The sequence below is a fragment of the Eretmochelys imbricata genome, chromosome 8, assembly GCF_965152235.1.
Source record: "Eretmochelys imbricata isolate rEreImb1 chromosome 8, rEreImb1.hap1, whole genome shotgun sequence".
In the NCBI taxonomy this organism is placed as follows: Eukaryota; Metazoa; Chordata; order Testudines; family Cheloniidae; genus Eretmochelys; species Eretmochelys imbricata.
Genome location: NC_135579.1, coordinates 32,875,757 through 32,896,768, shown reverse-complemented (window position 1 = coordinate 32,896,768; position 21,012 = coordinate 32,875,757). Strand labels below are relative to the sequence as shown.

Genomic DNA, 21,012 nt, shown 5'->3' with positions numbered 1-21,012 from the left:
CAATGTTTGTTCAACTATGGCACAGGACAACCTCAATACCCTCAAACAAGTTGCAACCCATCCCTCACTATAGGAGAAGACACAGAGTGGCACTGTTCCCTCTAAGCTGTGCGCATGTGTGCGTGCACACAGATCCTAAACCCCGCGCGCACGGTGAAACACCATGAGCACAAAAATTTGCACAGAAGCAAAACAATTTGCACAGAAGAAATTTTTTGCGCACACGGCCTGTCAAAAATTAAAGGGAACATTGCAGAGTGGCTACTTATTACCCAACCCATAGTCTTTCTGCTTGCATTTTGCACCCTAACACACACATATCATTTAACTAGTACCTGATCCTACCATGTGCTTTATCACAGGAGAAGCGAGAGGAGGTTCCAGTTGCTTTCACCCAGCTGCCTTTGCTGAAGAAACATCATCCTCACTAGTGTCAGCCCAGTTGCGATGGCATCAGAGAAGTGACAGAGTGCAACCAACAAGATGTCATCTGGTCACTGTTTCACCCTAAATAGAGCTGGTCATTGCAATCCCAACATTGCTCCAATGAGGGACTGTTGGAGTCACAGTCCAGTGGCCTAATTATCAAAGGTGTTGAGCACATGCAACTCCCGTTGACTTCAACGGGACTGCAGGGTGCTCACCACCTCTGAAAATCAAACTAGTGTTGAGCCAGAAGTTACTTGCCAAGAGGGATGGGGGGAGGTTGAGATGATTCTGCTTCTTTTTCCTTTAAAAATGCAGGCTTTGTCTACCTTGGAGGATCCCAGGGTGACTGGAGAATTAGTGAAATAAGGGTATCTCAAGAGAGTGAGTGTTGAGGAACTGAGAAAGGAAAAGAGTTTTAGTTAGACTGTTTAAAATTCTGTATTGATTTTGTTAACTCCTATTTAGCTTCAAAGACTAGGTAACTTTATGAAAAAAGGAAACTTCTCTTAAAGGTTCAACACCCCAATCCCTTTAACCCAACTGGGAGAGACTACGAAAAGCAATACCCTGAGATATCCAATAGGGCTTCCAGCAAACTCAGACTTGATTTTCCTGGGGTTTTTTTAAGCTGAAGATAGAGTATTCAATTTTCCCCCCTTTGATGTCACCATTTGGAACCCAGCCCATGTATACCTATAACCGGGACAGACTGAAAATCATCCAATGGTTGTCGGGGAGGCCTACATGAAATGTGTTGGTGGATCTCCTTGCGGTTTCTATTAGACAGATGTCCACAATTTTCCTCATTATTTGCACTTATCAGAACCCTTGGTGACAGTGTTTGCATGCAGGCCAAGGAGGGACTAGATAAAGAGTCTGAGCTACCTTCTCATTACTAATAGGCGTCCCTCCGTGTCTGCATAGAAGCATACATATGTAAATTATTTATGAAAGGAACACTCATACTGACCCAGGAAGAAAATAAGTGAAGAGCTGAGTTTTAGTTATATGAGACTTGCAATTAACAATTACTAGCATTTCACTTTAGGAGTCTCCATCTTTGAGCAACATAGGTTTTGCTTTGCAGCAAAACAAAATTTAGGGCCATCTTCCATCACCATACCATCACCTGCTACTTCCGACCATTGGTAGTATTATTTATTACGTGTATTGCTAAATGTCTCACCTCAATATTGCTTGAAATAATATGATCTGCACAGGTTACTAATTTTTATCAGGGATCTTCCTGCCTCCAGGATCTGAATATGAACATGGGGGGAAAAAAGGCAATGAACTAATGGTAGAACAGAGGTTTGTAATTTGGTGACAGAAGTCACCGACAGCTGTCGGGGTCATGACCATCCAGCTCTTCCCATATTAGTAAACGGGAGGAGTGTCCCAGTTAGAGGGGTGGGGATGCTGGACAGGTCATGTTATGGAAAAGACTGAGAGCCCCTGTTGAGCATATTTGTGTACTGCTGCACTAATGTAATTGTTGGGAATTGGTGGTGACAAAACCTTCTTGGATTAAAGAAGCTAACCTGTCTGCTAACGCTGTTTCAGTTTCATTAGTTTAGCCTAAAAGTACATTTAGTAGCAGAGAGACAAAGAATGTACCAACATGCCCAGAAAATCAGTGACCATCTACTGAGCAATACATCACTATTATTCTGTGGTAGACTCTATACATGCCTGTATAGTTGTATGCCCAGCAAGGCAATCTGAGACAGCTCATGAAGACTGTGTATTTGCTTAAATCAGAACTAGGTTTACATCAAGTTCTACTTATTTTTAGCAAGATTGAATCAGCTAAAATAATTCCAAGAGTGACAGACAAGATGGTGATGTATTGAACGCAGTCCTTACAGCTATGAAGCATAACACATCACGGTATTCACCACAAAGTTATGCTTCCATTGTGCTCAGCTACATATGATGCCCCGAAAAGATACCCACTGTCAGTGGCATGAAAAGATCAAATATTTTGCCAAAGGATGCTGTAGTCCTGACTCCAGAAGCTATGTATATGAAGTCATGGTCTCATGGTTATACTCCCAGTAAAACCAATGGCAAAACTCCCAGCGTCACTGTCACAGGCCCTGATATTTCTGTCTTTATTATATACTGTGGGGTTCCTCACCCTGTTTATAAACTACTTTGCTGTGTTGACATTTTTATGCCTGGGGGACAGCCACACTCCTACCAGACGGTATTTCTTCTGCCTGAATCTTATCAGATTCAGACACTATTCTATGCAGGTGATTACCTTAAAGGCATCTGTCTCTGTGCATGGGTGGCTTTCCACTTTAATAAAATATAACACAGTTAGCTGCAGAGTTCTGTAGTGCGAAAACCAGCAACCCTGATCTTGTTATGGGCCTTCTCACTGATTTAACCTACAAATGAATAATGGGTACATCTCGAAAGGCCAGCCTGTGACTAAGTGGATGATATTGAAGGAAGAAAGGCATCAGTCATGAAGCTGGTTTGAAACTTAGTATTGACAAGTTTCAGAGTGGTCACCGTGTTAGTTTGTATCAGCAAAAAGAACGAGGAGGACTTGTGGCACCTTAGAGACTAACCAATTTATTTGAGCATAAGCTTTGGTGGTCTCTAAGGTGCCACAAGTCCTCCTCGTTCTTTTAGTATTGACAAATTCTACTCTAGATAGGGATGGGTTTTATGCTTGAAGGAAGGAGTTGCTAAAAGCCCACTGTTTGCAAAGTTGGCAAATTAGACTCAACAATCCAACTATAGACCAGGTGCAGCAGGCACATGCTGAGAAGTGAGGTGAGAGCTGTATTTGCATCAACAACCCTAAGGCCAAACAAGAATACCGTGTTGTTGAACAGGAAGCACTGTACTAGCTTGTGCCTGGGGAACTGAAAACCCCAGCTTTGGGGTTGCAAACTTACCTGGCAAGTTGGTCACATGTGCCAGCAACATTTTGTCTATGAGCTTGAACACACATTGTGCAATGGCTAGGCTACTGTCTGCCTTTTAAAGGATAACGAAGTACAAGCCAGGACATGATAATGTTGTTGTGAATGGCTTTCCTCATCTACCTTGGCCAATAATCGGTACCTGCTTGGAAGAGGAGTTAAAATGATTCCTCTAGTAGTATGGATCTTGGTCCTGGGCCTACAGAATAGTTCAAGGCAGTGGAAGGGAACCAATATTTGATTTTACCTGCCTAGAGGACAGCCAAAGACTGCAAAACTAGCTGACCCACATGTTACCCTTCTTTGCCTTTGTGATGACTTTTTTTTAAACATAGTGTAAGGAGTGAGTCCAAGCTACAGAGTTCAAATCTGGACTGAGATCCAAAATTTTCCCAAAGTCTTTGGGGTGTTTGGATCTTTGGGTTTAGCTTACCACATCATAAAGATAAGGGACAACTACAAAGTTCAAATCCTGAGCTGGCAGATGCCGGGATGTGAGGTTTTCCTTCCAACCCATCCATCTCTGGTGTATACACCATAGGTGGCACTCACCATCAGGTCGTTCCAACTGAACTGCAATACAGGTTTGTTCAACGTGGTCGAGAAACTTGTCAGGGATTTGTCTGAACCAAACAAAGGCTCAGAGTTCTCTCCTGGGGGCCTGGGATGGATGTACACATTGAAAATGCTATAGCATCCTGAGTTACTTGCTAAATTCATGAGAAAAAAACCCAGACATAACCCACATTGTACCATTGCATCCACCACTGCATTCCTTTACCTGACTCTGGACAGAAAAATGTTGCTTTTGATACAACAGTATCTTCAGAATAATACCTGTGATATGCTATTATTATTATTATTATTAAATTAAATTAATTAATGTATTTATTTACAAGGTGCCCACCTGAAGCTCTGGGCACATTACGGTCATCAATTACTTCAGCAAATGGCTTGTGGTTGCCTTTCCTATCAAGGTTATTTCAACAGCAGTACTCACATCACAATTCACAAAGTAAATTAAAAAGTAACAGTCTACACAGCGAACCTCAGCTCACATACAGGGCATTGGAAGAATTTCTGAAATGTTAAGAGAAATGTTAAGCACAGATTTTCTTCCATGGTATAATCCTCAAGCCAGTGGGGAAATAGAATGTTTTAATCAAGTTTGCCAAGGCTGTTTGCAAACCTCTGACCCAGAAGGAAATCAGTTGCCATAGATTGTACAGAAATACAGAGCAACCTGACATGCAGCGAGCCAGATGTCTACAGCAGAATTGCTGCTTAGGAGGAGTATGAAGATCTAGTTGAGTGTTCCCCACTGGCCAGATTTTCAAAAATATTTGGAAGCCAGCAGCTCCTATGGCTCCCAATTTTTGGAGTGTTTCCTCCACCTCCATTTTCTTGCTGCTTTCTCCTGCCATCAGAATGCCCTCTCCCCTAAGGTGCACCGGACTGGGAAGCAGAAACCTATGAGATTTTGTCTCATCTCTTACGCTGACTGGTGTTAATAATCCTGTGTATGTCACAAACTTTCTTACTGAACAAGGCCTCATGAACGTATCATAGGAGAAAGGTAAGCATTATTCCCTCCTTTTTAGGGATAGGTAACTGATCATTTGAGAGGTTACCCATGGTCACTTTTGGTAGAGCTATGAATAGAACTCATGACTATGCCAAGTCCATGTGCATGTCCATAGAGTTGGTAAAGTGAGGCTCCTCCTGCATTCCCACCTTCTAGACATACACATTAATAAGGACATAAGTGCATATTATTAACATGCCATTATGAACAGGCAAATAGCTTCCAGGAGTTCTAAATTAGTGCTGTGACCACTAGACCACACTCCCCTCCCAGAGCCAGGAAGAGAGCCCAGGAATCCTAATTCACTACTGTCTGCCAAATAGCTTTGTAGCCAATGGCAAAGTGTGTGTCAGCCTCCTCACTAGTGGCTGGTCCATATGATTAATCACCTCCTACTGCTACCATCTAAAGAACCTAGCCCTTTAGCTCAAGTGGTAGAGGTTCGTGCTGAAGTTCCTTTTACCCTCATACAAAGAGTTAAAAACCTCTTTCCAGACCCCATCATGGCACTCCTTATCCTAATGGAGTTCTGCTCCTCCCCCCCATCCTCTCAGCCCCATAAGATATTCCTCCTGCCCAAGACTAGAGCCTCCAAATGGTTTTAACTTTCCCCCTTATGATTTTCTCCTAGGAAGTGGGGGTCCCATCCATTTCCTCCCTGCCCCCAGAACCCAAATACTGGGTGACATGACCAAGCCTCAAGGACAAGACAATTATAATTCTCTGTTTATCCTACCCATCTCCCTGGATAAACCAACCCACACAAATTTACACCCAGCACTTGTCAAAAAACCCCACTGAACCTTCCCCAACTCCTTCACCACACAAACAACAACTGACGCCAAATCCAAAAGGACCCCGACATACACTCTTTGACCAATCTGCAAGTATGCTACTGCTGCTACACGGGAGAGACTCATTCCCCTCCTCAACAGAAACTGAGGCTGCCGGGGGTGGGCTAGAGCTATGGGGCAGCAGCAGCTCCAGTCCTGGCCCCAGTGCTGCTGCCACCTATACTTCACCTCTGTGATAGCTCTGTCCCGCACAACCCCAGAGAAAGCTGTTTCAGCGCCTTCCTTCAGAACTCCTCTTCCTGGCAGATGTACATCGGTTTGCCAGCTCTTGCGGGCCTCATGCTATTTGCTGATAGCCCCAGCGGCTCTGTGAAACACGTGAGAATATCAGCTTCCATTTTAAAAAAAGAAAGATTCGAGTGCTCTTGGCAGTGAAGAAAAGCCGGGAATTGTGAACCCAATAGTTCCAACGCCAGACCACCAAGACAAAAGAAGCCTGAATTTAGCCTTTTTAAAAATCTAATGATTTTAAGGCAATCTTGTGATTTTTGAACATTTGGGGTTGGCAATACTGGATTCAGTTTTCCTCCGCAGTGCAGAGATGTACTTCTACTACACAGATGCCTTCAGCTGCTGCTAGTAGAGATATGGGGTGAGGTTTTCAGGGGGCTCTCAACCCCTCGAGGCAGTTCTAGCTGCTGGACTGGTCAGGTGGGCTGGACCCACATTGATGCAGCAACCCCTAGATCCAGCTCCCACTTGTTTGTTTTAATGGGACTCTCACCCTCCCCAAAACACACATGAACGGTTGGAGTACAAACCCAGGTGCTTGCTAGAGTAAAGAAACTGTTAGCTGTATGGTGCTTAGTACATAGTTATATGCAAACAACAGGCTTGGTAGTACAATGCAGTAGATTGGGAGACAGAAGACCTCTGTTCTAGTCCCAGCTCTGATTTACTGTATGACCTGGAGCAAATCACCTTGTCTCTCTGCTTCCCTTCCTACCCTTTTTCTGTCTCATCTATGTAGACTTGAAGCTCTTCAAGGTAGGCACTGTTGAGGGTCGGAGGTCCTACTGTCCTACCAACAATGCATAGCAGATTCATTGGAAGATGGGTTGTCAGGTCATTCTGGTTTGGTTGAGATTTTGGCCAAAGGTTTGGATCAACTAGTATTGGCTTGGAATCCTAATATTTATGGTTCCCGTCTACTCTGACAGGAGTTGAACAGGTTGATACTAGGGCTGTCAATTAATAGCAGTTAACTCATGCAATTAACTCAAAAAAATTAATCGTGATTAAGTGCAGTTTTAATCACACTGTTAAACAATAAAATACTAATTGAAATGTATTAAATTTTTTGAATGTTTTTCTACCTTTTCAAATATATTGATTTAAATTGCAATGCAGAATGCAAAGTGTACAGTGCTCACTTTTTATTATTTTTATTATAAATATTTTCATTGTAAAAATTATAAAAGAAATAGTATGTTTCAATTCACCTCATGCAAGTACTGTAGTGCAATCTCTTTATCGTGAAAGTGCAACTTACAAATGTAGATTTTTTTGTTACATAACTGCACTTAAAAACAAAACAAGGTAAAACTTCAGAGCCTAGAAGTCCACTCAGTCCTACTTCTTGTTCAGCCAATTGCTAAGACAAACACGTTTGTTTACATTTGCAGGAGATAATGCTGCCCACTTCTTATTTTAAATGTCTCCTGAAAGTGAGAACAGGCATTCATATGGCACTTCTGTAGCCAGTGTCTCAAGATATTTATGTGCCAGATGTGCTACAGATTCATATGTCCCGTCATGCTTCAACCACCATTCCAGAGGACATGCTTCCATGCTGATGATGCTCGTTAAAAAAAAATGTGTTAATGAAATTTGTGACTGAACTCCTTGGGGAGAATTGTATGTCTCCTGCTCTGTTTTACCCACATTCTGCCATATATTTCCTGTTATAGCACTCTTGGATGATGACCCAGCACATGTTGTTTGTTTTAAGAACACTTTTACTGCAGATTTGACAAAACGCAAAGAAGGTACCAATGTGAGATTTCTAAAGATAGCTACAGCACTCGACCCAAGGTTTAAGAATCTGAAGTGTCTTTCAAAAATCTGAGAGGAATAAGGCGTGGAGCATGCTTTCAGAAGTCTTAAAAGAGCAACACTATGATACGGAAACTACAGAACCCAAACCACCAAAAAAGAAAATCAATCTTCTGCTGGTGGCATCATCTGACTCAGATGATGAACATGAACATGCATCGGGCTGCACTGCTTTGGATCGTTATCATGCAAAACCCATCATCAGCATGGACGCATGTCCTCTGGAATGGTGGTTGAAGCATGACGGGAAATATGAATCTTTAGCACATCTGGCATGTAAATATCTTGCAATACCAGCTACAATGGTGCCATGCGAACACCTGTTCTCACTTTCAGGAGACATTTTAAATAAGAAGCGGGCAGCATTATCTCCTGCAAATGTAAACAAATGTGTTTGTCTGAGCAATTGGCTGAACAAGAAGTAGGACTGAGTGGACTTGTAGGCTCTAGTTTTACATTGTTTTATTTTTGAATGCAGCTATTTTTTGTACATAATTCTACATTTGTAAGTTCCACTTTCACAATAAAGAGATCACACTATAGTATTTGTATTAGGTGAATTGAAATATACTAGTTCTTTTGTTTTTTACAGTGCAAATATTGTTAATAAAAATAAACATAAAATGAGCACTGTACACTTTGTATTCTGTGTTTTAATTGAAATCAATATATTTGAAAATGTAGAAAACATACAAAATATTTAAATAAATGGTATTCTAGTATAGTTTAAATGGATGATTAATCATGATTAATTTTTTTCATCGCTTGACAGCCCTAGTTGATGTATGCTGTTCTGCAGTTAAATGTTTCTCATTAATATTTATCATTTACATACGGGTTTTCATTGTCCAAAAACAGTACAAAACCATGAACTAGTTCATACTCACAACACCCTGTAAGGTAGATAAGTGGTTGGTATTCTCATTTTACATGTGGAGAAACTGGGTTCCAGAAATGTTAAGTGACTTACCCAAGGTCATGAACAAAGTCAAGGTTCTAGGGTTTAAAGGTATGATATTAAACTATATCGGCTAGCCTGAAACAAATAATGCCTTCTAAAACTCTAGTCAAGACAAGACAAGCTGTACTTTAACATATGTTAAACTGGTCACATCAAAGTCTATGGGGCAGATTAGCATAAAACTAGAGTTTTAGAAAGTGTCCATTAGATCTAACAACACAGCTTTCAATCTTAGTCTGGACAAAGGTTCAGTGGTGGAAGAACTCTGGGAATTCCTGGTTCCCAACATAGTGCTCAGCCCATTATGCCATGAAAGACTGATTTCTACTGGGGAAAACTGGGGGAGGATTGAAAATCAAGCGTATAATGGGAAGCTAGTTCTGATCTTAACTACAGAGTGGCTATCGCTGTGACATAAGGATAAAAGTTCATAGCAATAATCAAAAAGTGTGAATTACAGCAATATTTACATGTGTTTTAAATAATTTTTTTAATTGTTGAGGCAGTAATACTTGGTTCATGGAACTGCAATATACAGAGAGGTGAAATAAATAGCTTATATATATATAATATATATAATATAGCTGGTTTTAAAATATTCCCTTATCATTGGTGTATTAGGTCATTTTTAGTCACTTGAATGTATTTAGCAGCATTCTCCAGAACTGAGCATAATGCAGGATCACAGAGCCGTGACACCTTATGTCATCAGAAAGGTTACAGAAGATCGATGCATTGAGAACTCCACGGAAACTCAATCACTGCCGCACACACCATCTTGTCTCGGGACAGTTTGCAGCAGACAATAAATAGATTACTGCAAAACTGGTGATTTTTCGGGGCAGGGTCTCAGTAACTTTGGGAAAGAACTTTGGTTTTCTTTGGTTTTATTTTATTTAATATTAATTGTTTTTCCTCTGGGGATCTGCTTGAAAAGTTGTCCGTTCCAAAAAGAGAAATAAGCACCTATGTGTCAACAACAAGAAGTCAATTTAAATAGAGCAGTTCATTTTGTTTTTCAAGTCACAATAAATCCCTAACAGCTTCCCCCAGCATTTGCCATCCAGTCTTTTATTTTTTTAAAAAAATTTTTAATTATTTTTTTAAACACAATGTACAAAAATAGAGCTTCTTCCTTATTTTTAATGTAAAAATATTCCTCTGGTGCAGTTTTTTTGTGGTTTATTATTGTGACACTGTTTTTGTCTATCTTTTAACTGGGGTTGGTAGGTCGTATTCTCTTAGTCCTCTTGGTCACTGTGGTGTACTTGAAAGGTTTCTGTAACTCCACTTGACCCTTTGGGTACCTTTTCATAAAATGCACATCTTGTTGGTTTTCCTGGGTCTTGGGCCCCTTTCGTGGCCTTCCCTTTTTGGTAAATCCAACGTACCAGCCAGAGTATTTCGCAGACATCAGTGCTGTGTAGTTGTTTTCTAGGACTTTTTCAATGAAGACACACTCTTTGCTGGTGCCGTCAGGCTGCAAAAGGGAAAGAAAATTCATTTCAGTCAGTTGTAAACCCCTTGGCCAAATAGCAATTTTGCATAAAAGAACAATTACAGGATCTGGTCCTGTTCTCTCCTGCTTTCAGTCCAGTAGCTGGGGGGAGAAATACCAGCTGAAATATTCAAAATGAACCATTAACATTATTGTTTGATTCAAGGGTGCTTTTTTTTTTAAAAACACTCCTAACACAGGGATCTAGTTTTTGTGGGGAGATTTTCAAAGTCACAAATAGCAAGTAGTCACTGAACTTCATAAACCTCCCCCATTGTGGCCTGTCCCAATAAAACATATCCCTCTGTGAAGCATACATCAGAAGAGCTACTTGTAGGAATCTTGAACAGGGCAAATAACAACACTTAATGTTTGTTTAGAGAAACCCTAAATTCTCAGCAAGCTGGGGTGTCAATCTACCATTTCGAAGCGGGATAGATCAAAGAGCACTTGGGAACTTTTAATGCACAGCAGCAGGGTCCACAAGGACACTTAGTGTGCGACAGGATAGTGTAGAATAGATTTACACCCCAGCTTGCCACGAACTAAGTATTCATTTAGCCCAGCCCCCAGAATTTAGACTGCTCTTTTCAAAAATGTTTTAGGGGTTAGATGCCCAATTGCCATTGAACCCACCACACCCATGGAAGATGGGGAACTTCCCCCAGTTAGGTGCTTTTGAAATTTCATCCTTAATTTCCAGTGCGCTGCTCAATGGCAACCCAAACATTAACTAGCCCTACGATTCCTGGGATGTGCAGATTGGTATTCTCATTGGAGAGATGGGGAGCTGAGACACAAAAAGGTGCTGAGTACCTAGATCTCCCACTGACATCAGTGGGATGTCCGGATTGCTTACCATTTTTGAAAATTTGGCCATTTACTTAGGTACCCATTTACTTAGGTACATTTTTCAAAATCTTGTCCCAGGCTCTTTATTTCGGTGCTGAACTGTGGAATCTAACTTTTGGCCTCTATTTTTTTTTTTAAATCTTGGAGTAAAAATGGACACCCAAACATCAAAGAACTTACTTTTAAAAGTTTACCTTTACATCATTTTACTATGGCTACTAAGGCTACAGATGGTGCCATCATCAGAGCCAGAACTGGAGCTCCTAGGTCTGTACCCAGAGCACTAGGCTCACTTTCTCATTTCCTCCTTTTCAAGGGCAATCATAATAATGGAGGATGGGGCATTTATATTAAGACAGGGGTGGCCAAACTGTGGCTCCGGAGACACATGCAGCTCTTCAGAAGTGAATATGCAACCCCTTGTATAGGCACCGAATCCGGGGCTGGAGCTACAGGTGCCAACTTTCCAATGTGACAGGGGGTGCTCACTGCTCAACCCCTCGCTCTGCCACAGGCCCTGCCTCCACTCCACCCCTTCCCACTCCCTCCCCTGAGCCTGCCATGCCCTCGCTCCTTCCCCTTCCCCCCCCGCCCTGAGCCTCCTGCACGCCACGAAACAGCTGATCAGGAGGGAGGGGAAGGCGCTGATTGGCGGGGCTGCCAGTGCGTGGCAGGTGCTAGGAGCAAGGGGAGCTGATGGGGGGCTGCTTATGTATTACTGTGGCTCTTTGGCAATGTACATTGATAAATTCTGGCTCCTTCTCAGGCTCAGGCTGGCCACCCCTGTACTAGAAATTCAGATGTCAAACATCCCACCATTTGGGACTAATGCTACTGAGGGTTTTGGTTCAGGCCAGTTTACAACTGGGACCATTTACAAAATTCTAAACCAGATCTGGATTTGGAACTCCAGCAGCATTTTGATCTGTGGTTTAGATTCAGGCAAATCTCTAATTTATACAACACATGCAGCAGCACTGCAAGAGTCATGGCATCACATAATAGGATATTTACGTATTTCAGCCAAGTGGAAATCCTACAAACACTATAATCCTATGCCAGAATATATAGCTATTTTACCTTCAACTGCTGAATAACTGGAACTGCCTATGGAACAAATCACAGGTCAGATGATGACTCCTGTATCAAGTCTTTCTTTAACTTCTTTTTCTTTTCTAAATACATCAAAACTATAGCTATCCATCCCATCTTTGGGAATAGTTCCAGAACCTTCACAATAGTGTTCTGATCTGGGTAAAACCTCGTTATGGGCTGAATTAATATCCCATTGAGATTGGTAGGTGTGAACTCACCCTTCAATTAACGTAACTGTAAGCGTAAGTACCACCTAAGACAAAAGGTGTGTGTGAACCTGCTGAGGAGCTTTTGACTATTTATTCTTTTGGATAGGGGAAGATGCCGGGATGAGAGATCTGAAACTGAGGTCAGACAAGAACAGACAGAGTGAGAGAGGCAGCCTGAATGAGCAGCTAAATGTGCATCACTGACCCTGGGTAGAGGTTTTTCAGGTCAGGGTGCAGGCTAAAAAAAACCCAAAAAACAAAGCACTCTTGGTGCTGTGAGCAAAAGAAGCTGTTTCTTGCTATTTTATTCCTTCTGTGTTCCGAGACACAGAGATTCATACATTCTTTGTATATACACAAAACTGCATCAGAGAAATACCTGACTACCATCATTTTCTACTCTCAGTTCTAACACCGACAGGCCCCCAGACGTCAACTCTCATGTCAAAAAGGGGAAACAATAGTAAACAAAATATGGAACATTATATAGGGCCTAATCCACAATTCACTTAAGCAAAAGGAAAGATTCCCACTGACTTCAAAGGGAGCTGGATTAGAAGGCTCCAACTAATTAATAAAGAATATAGGGCTTTTCATCTGTAGCCCTCAAAGTGCTTTCCAAAGGTGGTAAGTACCATATAAGTTGCTTATACTACACTGAATAGCTATTATGTAGAATTATTAGTGTGAACAAACAAAACAGTCAAAGCGCTTTCAGTCCTTAGCAAACTAATTCCCCAAATGCCCAAGAAAAATTAACATGTCACGGCACAGAAGCTGCAGCAGATCACAGGAAGCAAAGGATTGATCACAGAGCTCTGGCAGAATCATTGCTATGTATGTCTGAAAATGGGCCAGGTAGAACAGATGGGAATAGCACCAGCCGTTCACCTCCACAGACATGAGCACACAGAGCGAAACTGGTACTCTTCGGTCTGCTCCCTTCTAAACGCTTGTCCAGAAAATCGTTGCAGAGCTTGGTACAATTTGTCAGATGCTGTTAAACTCAGAATCTGAGTCAAGAGCAAAGCACAGCCACTCTGAGCTGGTTTAGAATTCATTAGACCTGTGATCTCCAAATTATTTTATATGAGCCCAAAATCAGCTGTAACTCAGAGTCACTGCCAACCCAGGCTGGATTCAAAGAGGCAACCAAAGGGGAAAGGCTCCATAATTCACCACTAATCTCCATAACTATCCATTCCCCCTTAGATCTTCTATTCATGGATGCATTTATGTTATTTTAAACTTGAAATCATTAACATATCATCTTGTCAAAGCCTTTTGTTTGCTACACAAACTGTACAGTACCTGTCTCCTTAAGAAGGTAAGGGGAGATCATAAACAATTCTACAACAGCAAAACAGAATCATATGAGGGAAACGTTTGAGAAGAGGCCCAGAAATATACATTGCCCACCAAATTTACATAATCAAGAGTCCATGCACATTGACAGGGGTTGAAGCCAGCTCTGCTACTAACTAGCATCCTCCATACTTGGGGAAACATAAAGGTCATGATTTTATTATCTGTAATTTTGAGCTTACAAATGCTTTGAGGAATGGCAGGGCTGTGCAAAACCCAGTGGTCTCAGTTCACCAGGGCTCATCCTTCGAGTTCAGAGTTTGATCAAAACTACTGTGAGAAAACAGTTGACACTGCAGAATTCCACCAAGTTTCAATGTGAAACCAGAAACAGCCCCTGGTTCACTCAAAACTGGGCCCGGCACATATCTTTCAATAATTAATACAACTTAAACACTAATGTGGCTGAGTCTCAAGTTCACACAGAATTAGGTGCTGATGAATCAACCAAATTCCTTCTGAGCTATTAGGTATAGCAGGGAACTGGAAAGCTCATTTCCCCTACATTTGCAGAAAGGTCCTGGATTTGACCCATGACCTTGTTGCTATGAAAATGTGACCACTTTTAATATATCCATTTTGGGGCTTTCTGCTTGCACTACAATGTCATTTTCTTGTGGAACGCTTAGACATACACAAGGATGAGATTGGAATTAAAAGAAGAAAATGTTGGGGTGGGGGTTAAATTATTATTAAAGGTATTTTCTGTGTTTAGGTCTCAAAATTTGCCAGCAGAGTCTAAGGAAGAGCAATGAAGAGTAGGAAGAGAGGATACTACTTCAGGCCAGGTTCAGGGCTAATTTGAAGCAAATAAGGTCCATAAAAATAAATTTAGCCTGGAAAAGAAGGCACTAAATCATATAACAATGTGAAATTAAGGTGACATGTACACGTACTTTAAGATAATTCATGGATAATGAACAGAAATTGCTTTTCTCCAAGTAAATCATTCTTATATGTGCTAGGGCATGTTGTAGAGACAGACAGATGATTTTATAGCATCTGTTTTAAACCCCTGATAGACTGGGAATATAGAACATAAATCACTTATATAGAAGGGTCTCTACATCATGTAATCTGTCCCTTAGATAATCTATAAGTGAAAAAGCAATTTCTATTCATCCTTTAGGGATTATTAATAAAGTAATTTATAAATGTCACCTTAATTTCAACAGTTGCCACTCATTTAAAGCCCAGTTCTGTTCCCATTTAAATCAGTGACAAAACTCTTATTGGTATCAGGCTCTCATTGTATGAATATATGAGCATGTCTCTTGTCAAGCCAGAACATGTCATCAATATGGGGCCAAACTGACTTAGCGTAACTGCACTGCCTTCATTGGAGACACAACAGGGAGGGAATTGGCTCAAATTCAATTCCAATGCACTTCAACCGAACAAAATCCCACCATCCTCCTGGGAAGTCAGCTGAAGTATCGAAATTAAAGCAGTAAAATACATGAGTGTGGAGTCCTGAAGGAGTCTAAGGTGTCTGGTGCACAAAAAATTATTTTGGTCTCCCTCTGTTCTCCTCTCATTCCAGTCAGATTCTGTAGTGTAAGGGACAATCCATCCAACCAACCACCTGCCTCCAGGGATGCAAATGGCCCAATACACAGCAATATTGATGCAGTTCCCTTACACAGAAGAAGAGGGTAGGAACTGGGGAGGCAGAAAAGAGAGATTTACCACCCAGTACACTGTGTTGGTGGGGATTATTAGTGCAGCAGAAGAGCTAGAAGTTCTACCAGTTCACAGAACTTCCAGTCTTTCGGGGAGGTGCGGGGGGGAGGGGGGCAAGGGTGCTAGGGCCAAAGAGTCTATGCTGAGTTATCTGCTGAGAGGATCCTCAGTCTGAAAGGTGAGTCCATTTCCCTTCTTCCAATGAGAACCTCAGTGCCCAGCCAAGTTACTACACCAAGGCGCTCAGCAGAGAATTTGGGCCTAAGAGTTATTATGTCAGCATTGCATTTGCCCCTCAGTGTGGCGATTTTCTGGAGTGCGTTGTATTCTTCAGACTGACTGAGCCTCCTATGACACCTAGACAAGCTTCTAAGAAATGCTATTTGGTACAGGCACCAGTTCAGGCAGGGCACTTCAGCACTTCCCTAGCTTTGGCAAAGTCTCATTGAAGTCAATAAAAATTAAGCGCAGGCTTAAAATAAAGCACATGGTTAAGTGCCTTCCTGAACTGTGGCACAGTCCTCAGATTCATGCTCCTAAATCACAAGCAGCTTCCAATTTAAACCTCTAGCAGAAAATAGCAGTAAATCCCCAAGCTAAAAATGCTTTCAATGCTCCCTGGTGTCTTGTTTGTCCTGAAACTCCCACTGCCGCACCCGCCACACACACACACAGTCACCCCCGCCCCCCCACCCCCGTCCTCCAGCTCCTGATACAGCAACTCCCCTTAAGAAGATTCAAGAGGAGGAGAAAGAAAAGAGAAATGGCCCCAGCCAGGTTTAGCTGTCAAATGCAAGAACTGACTGTTTGAGGGTAAAGAAAAAAACCCCCCTGTATTCTAGCTGACTGTCTTTTCCAAAGAATTCTCAGTCCAAACATACGCTGCTGATATTGGGTTGCACACTACTCAAGTAGACTTCAGTGGGAAGATCCTGCCAAGTTACAGTATGTATTAATTTCATAGATACTTAGCTGGCAAAATGCACTCTAAATACAAAGTAGTCGTGCTCTAATTAAAGCAAGGTATTCTGAGAAAGATTCTTTAAACGTATAGAATCCCGGGAAAGCATGAGAGATGGACACTGCAGTGTGTCCCTTGCATGATGACACTGCTGTGCAGTGAGGGAGCGGGAGCTTCACACCAGTGCATGGGGCTGGCACAAAGCTGCCCACCACTTCAATTCTACTTCAGCCCACAAAATAGGACTTATGTGATAACACAAGCCTGGTGCACACCTCAGCACAGGAGTGAATTTCATGCCGGGTTGGCACCTTTCTAGGACAAAGTGCAGGTAAAGACCAGAGAGAGATGTTCCACTTGTGAAGTTTGGATCCAGATCTGGAATTGGAAGGGCTCAGATCCAGGATCTTGGTCCAGTCCCAAACTTTAACTTCCAGGAAAGGCAGCTTGATCTATAACATTTATACATTAAACAACACCCTTTTACGTAGGCTTAGGAACCTACTTTGTCCTTCTTTGCCTAATACTGTGCAGAGTGCTTGTGTGCTGGCTGGCCACCACCACCCTCCCCAGAGATGGCTGTGTTATTGCTGTACGTGGATTGCTCATAAGGGACTGGAGAGCCTTTGAGGTGAAATGTGCTGAGTACAATAGTCATCAAACAGTCGCACGGTTGGGCTACTGGGGCTGATTCCTCACAAGAACTGACACAAGTTCTATGGCTGTTTCACTTTCTCAAGCTAGCCCCATTCAACTTTTATTACTTCCTCAGACACATTCCTTAGCCAGCAAAATAACTTGGGATGGAGTGTTATCTCCTGTATCTTTAGATAGTAACTGAAAAACTCATGGAGATCTGCCTCCCTCACACATTCAATGTAATGTGTTACATCCTCACACATTCAATGTAACTCAGTTATACTGACAAACTATTTTATACTTAGAACATAAGAATGGCCATACTGGGTCAGGACAAAGGTCCATCTAGCCCAGTATCCTGTCTTCCAACAGTGGCCAATGCCAGGTGCCCCAGAGGGAATGAACAGAACAGGTAATCATCAAGTGAGTCATCCCCTGTCACCCATTCCCAGCTTCTGGCAAATAGAAGCTTCTGGCTGATAGGTCCATCAATGGCTATCCTCCATGAACTTATCTACTTCTTTTTTTAACTCTGTTATAGTCTGCGCCTTCACAACATCCTCTGGCAAGGAGTTCCACAGGTTGACTGTTCATTGTGTGAAAAAATATTTCTGTTGTTTGTTTTAAACCTGCTGCCTATTAATTTCATTCGGTGACCCCTAGTTCTTGTGTTATGAAAAGGAGTAAACAACACTTCCTTATTTACTTTCTCCACACCAGTCATGATTTTATAGACCTCTATCATATCCTCCCTTATTTATCATGCCGGTTCCTGAGCCAGTGTCAAACAGCATAGCTCTGTAGACATCAATTCTTAGGAAGAAAATTATCTATCATAGATATGTATATGGGGCTGTCCATAAATCATGTAACACATTCGGGGGTGAGTGGGTCCTTACTTGTGTGTGTTTGTTTCAGCATCACAAAGAGTTACAAGGGGTGGGTGGGTCTTCAAAAACATCACCAAACAATGTGTTCTGTAATGTATGGACAGCCCTTAGCACTGGAACAACTGAGCAGCTCACAATCATTACTGCATTTCTCCTCATAAAACCCCTGTAAGGTAGGGGTTTTATCCCCACTGCACAGATGGGGAACTGAGTGTCACCCCACCTAATTTTTAGCCATCTACAAAACCTCTGGGATCCACAACCTCTGAGTTAGGTGCGTGGGTTCCTTATACAAAGAATAAGGAGAGAGAGAAACTTGGAATGGGATTCACAATAACTAACTAGGAGGCTCCTCAACTAAGGCATACAATGGGAGAAGGCAAGATGAGGGGTGTATGCTAAGCCCCACCCCTCCCTCAGAGACGGGTGTGGGGAGGCCCTTCCCTCTGCTTGGGAGTCTCAGTTGCAAACACTCTTGGCATTAGGTGCCTATGATGCTGCTGCGAGCAGCAGTCTTGGAACTTTGAGCCCAGTGTCTGGAGCACTCACCTGGAAGGTGGGAGACCACCAGGTCAAGTCCCCCTTTCACCTGAGTGGGAGAGAGGATCTGAACAGGGATCTGCCACCTCTCAGGCAAGTGTCCTAACCATAGGGATATGGGACACTCTGATGTGGAGCTCGCCTCTTGAAACTGTTCCACTGCGGATAAATAATTTTTAAAAGTCATTGGCGCAGGGGACTGGATCCCAGCATCTTTCACCTTCCAAGTGAGTGCTGTAACCACTAGGCTACAGGGTCCTTTTCATTCTTGCTCTCTCTGTCTGGCCAATGATTCTTTCATTATTTGTCCACAGTGGAAGAGGTTCAACATGAGAGAGTCCCCCATGAGAATATCCCACAGCCCAGCGGTCAGGGCACTCCCTTGAAAGGTGACAAATCCCAGTTTAAATCCCTTCTCTGCCTGAGGGGGGACTGGAACCAGGGATCTCCCATATCCTAGCTGAGTCCTAGCCACTGGGCTAAAAGTTATAAGGGACTTCCTCCTCTCCCCCTCCTCAGCCATTGTGCATAAGTTCCTACTGGACTGAGTCATGCAGGCGAGTTAGGAAGAGGAATGCCCATCTTCTGTGGTTTGTGCATCACTCTGGAGCTTAGGCATTCACACACCTCGTGTGGAGCTGCAATGCGCACACTCAGAGGCACAAATACAGGCACCTAGAGCACTTTTACTGCAAAAATTTAGGTGCCAAGAGAGTTTAGGCACCTACAGGGTTCGGGGGCACCTGAGTGGGGGTTTTATGAATCCCAGTGGGGCCTGATTCTGGGATCCAAGTGCCTAAAGTGGCAGGTAGGTACCTACGTCCCTTTGTGAATTTAGCCTTAAGTGGCTTGCCCAAGAAATCTGTGGTGGAGCAGGGAATTAAACCCAGATCTCCTAAGTCCCAAGCTGGTGTCCAAACTACCAGACCATCCCTTTGCTCATATTTCCTCAAAACATAATCCTATCAAACATTTGTATTGCTGACACGGACCCATTAATAAGACAGAAGTCTTGCAATCATGCATGAATATAAATGCCTGAAGGTTTATGTAAAAATAAGGCAAGAAATGAACTCCTAATACAAACCGTCAACGGCAATGTCATTCCAGAGTGAAGGCAGGCAATCTCAGTTCCTTGGAACAAATCTTGTCGAGCACACATTTTTTAGGCAAGCTATGGAGGTTTTTTCCCCCACCTGACATAACTGCTTTGATACAAACACCCGGTCACAGTGCCACCACACGACACCTAGGCACTATATCACATCATCACTACAAATCACAGGTAATTACACAACACAGTCAAAAGCCATCAAAGGAAAATGCATATGGGAAGTAAGTGCTCATTAAAGAGGGTTGGGAAAAATAAGCTATGCAAACAAAACACCTTCCCAGTTCCAGTAGCTACCCTACCCTACCCATAGATACATCAGGTACTAGAGAGATGCCCCGTTCTTATATCACGAATAGATATTCTACCTTAGACAGGTACAATTTTTATGAGTGGGGAAAAAAAAAAACACACATCTTCCCAATCAATACTAGTTAAAGCTGTGGCTTAACTCCCAGAAACAACAGGGCAGGATTTAGTGAAGAGACACCCAATCTTACAGTGCATTGCTGGTTTGGAAGCAAACACTCCACCTGTCTAACACCAAGGATGTGATTTTCTCTGCAGCCCATTGCTATATGCCCACATGAAAGGCATTTTCTTGTAGGGGAGCCTGTGGGCAAATGAAACTTTAAAGCATAAATGCTTTAGTTGCTGTTGCTCTGCTTTCCTTCTCCCTCTCAAAGCAGAGACTATTTGCAGCAGGCCTCGTCTTGCTTGCATCTGGCACACATGCATCCATCTGCAGGAGTCTGCACCAGTCAGAAGGTTCGGCTTCCAACTCACTCTGTGATCTGCATTGGGAAGAGTGATCGCAACCCGGATCCTTGCAGGTGGGGCTACAGGAGGGACAGTGTCCCAGTCCAGTAGTGAGGAGAACAACCAGGTACTAGAAAAACCCTTTCCTGGGACATCGGTTCTCCCCTTGGATTTTAATTCAGTGAATTTTTTTTTAAACACATCCTTAATCCAGGCACAAAGATGTGGTAGCTGTTAGCTATTCTTTGATAAGTTTCTTATAAACTACGGTGTAAAAAGCTTGATCTATATTCCAGCTCCCAGAGAAAATTCTCATATATCCCTCATGGTTGTATAAAGGCGAGAGATGGCACTGCAGTGAGGAGAAAACAAACCCTGCTGGACTAAAGGAGCCAGAACCGCAGCTGGGGTAAATTGGCATAGCTCCATTGATTTCAATGGAGCGTCTCCAGTTCACACCAGCTGAAGATCTGTCCCACATTTTAAAATTGCTATCAGGTCATGAGATAATGAACACATATGGATGCAGCTTCTTTATCCAGTGGGCTCAGCGAGGTAATATCTGCCCTGTGCTACCACTTCAC

General features: G+C 42.5%; 1 protein-coding gene across 1 annotated transcript in view; it reads right to left on the bottom strand.

Moving 5' to 3' along the window:
* Nucleotides 1-10,039: 10,039 nt before the first annotated feature.
* The window catches only part of FGF18 (fibroblast growth factor 18), a 69,445-nt gene continuing 58,472 nt past the window's right edge, over nt 10,040-21,012 (bottom strand). The window contains exon 4 of the mRNA XM_077824745.1: nt 10,040-10,306. Coding sequence (XP_077680871.1) covers nt 10,040-10,306 — 267 coding nt within the window. The remainder of the gene's footprint in view (nt 10,307-21,012) is intronic.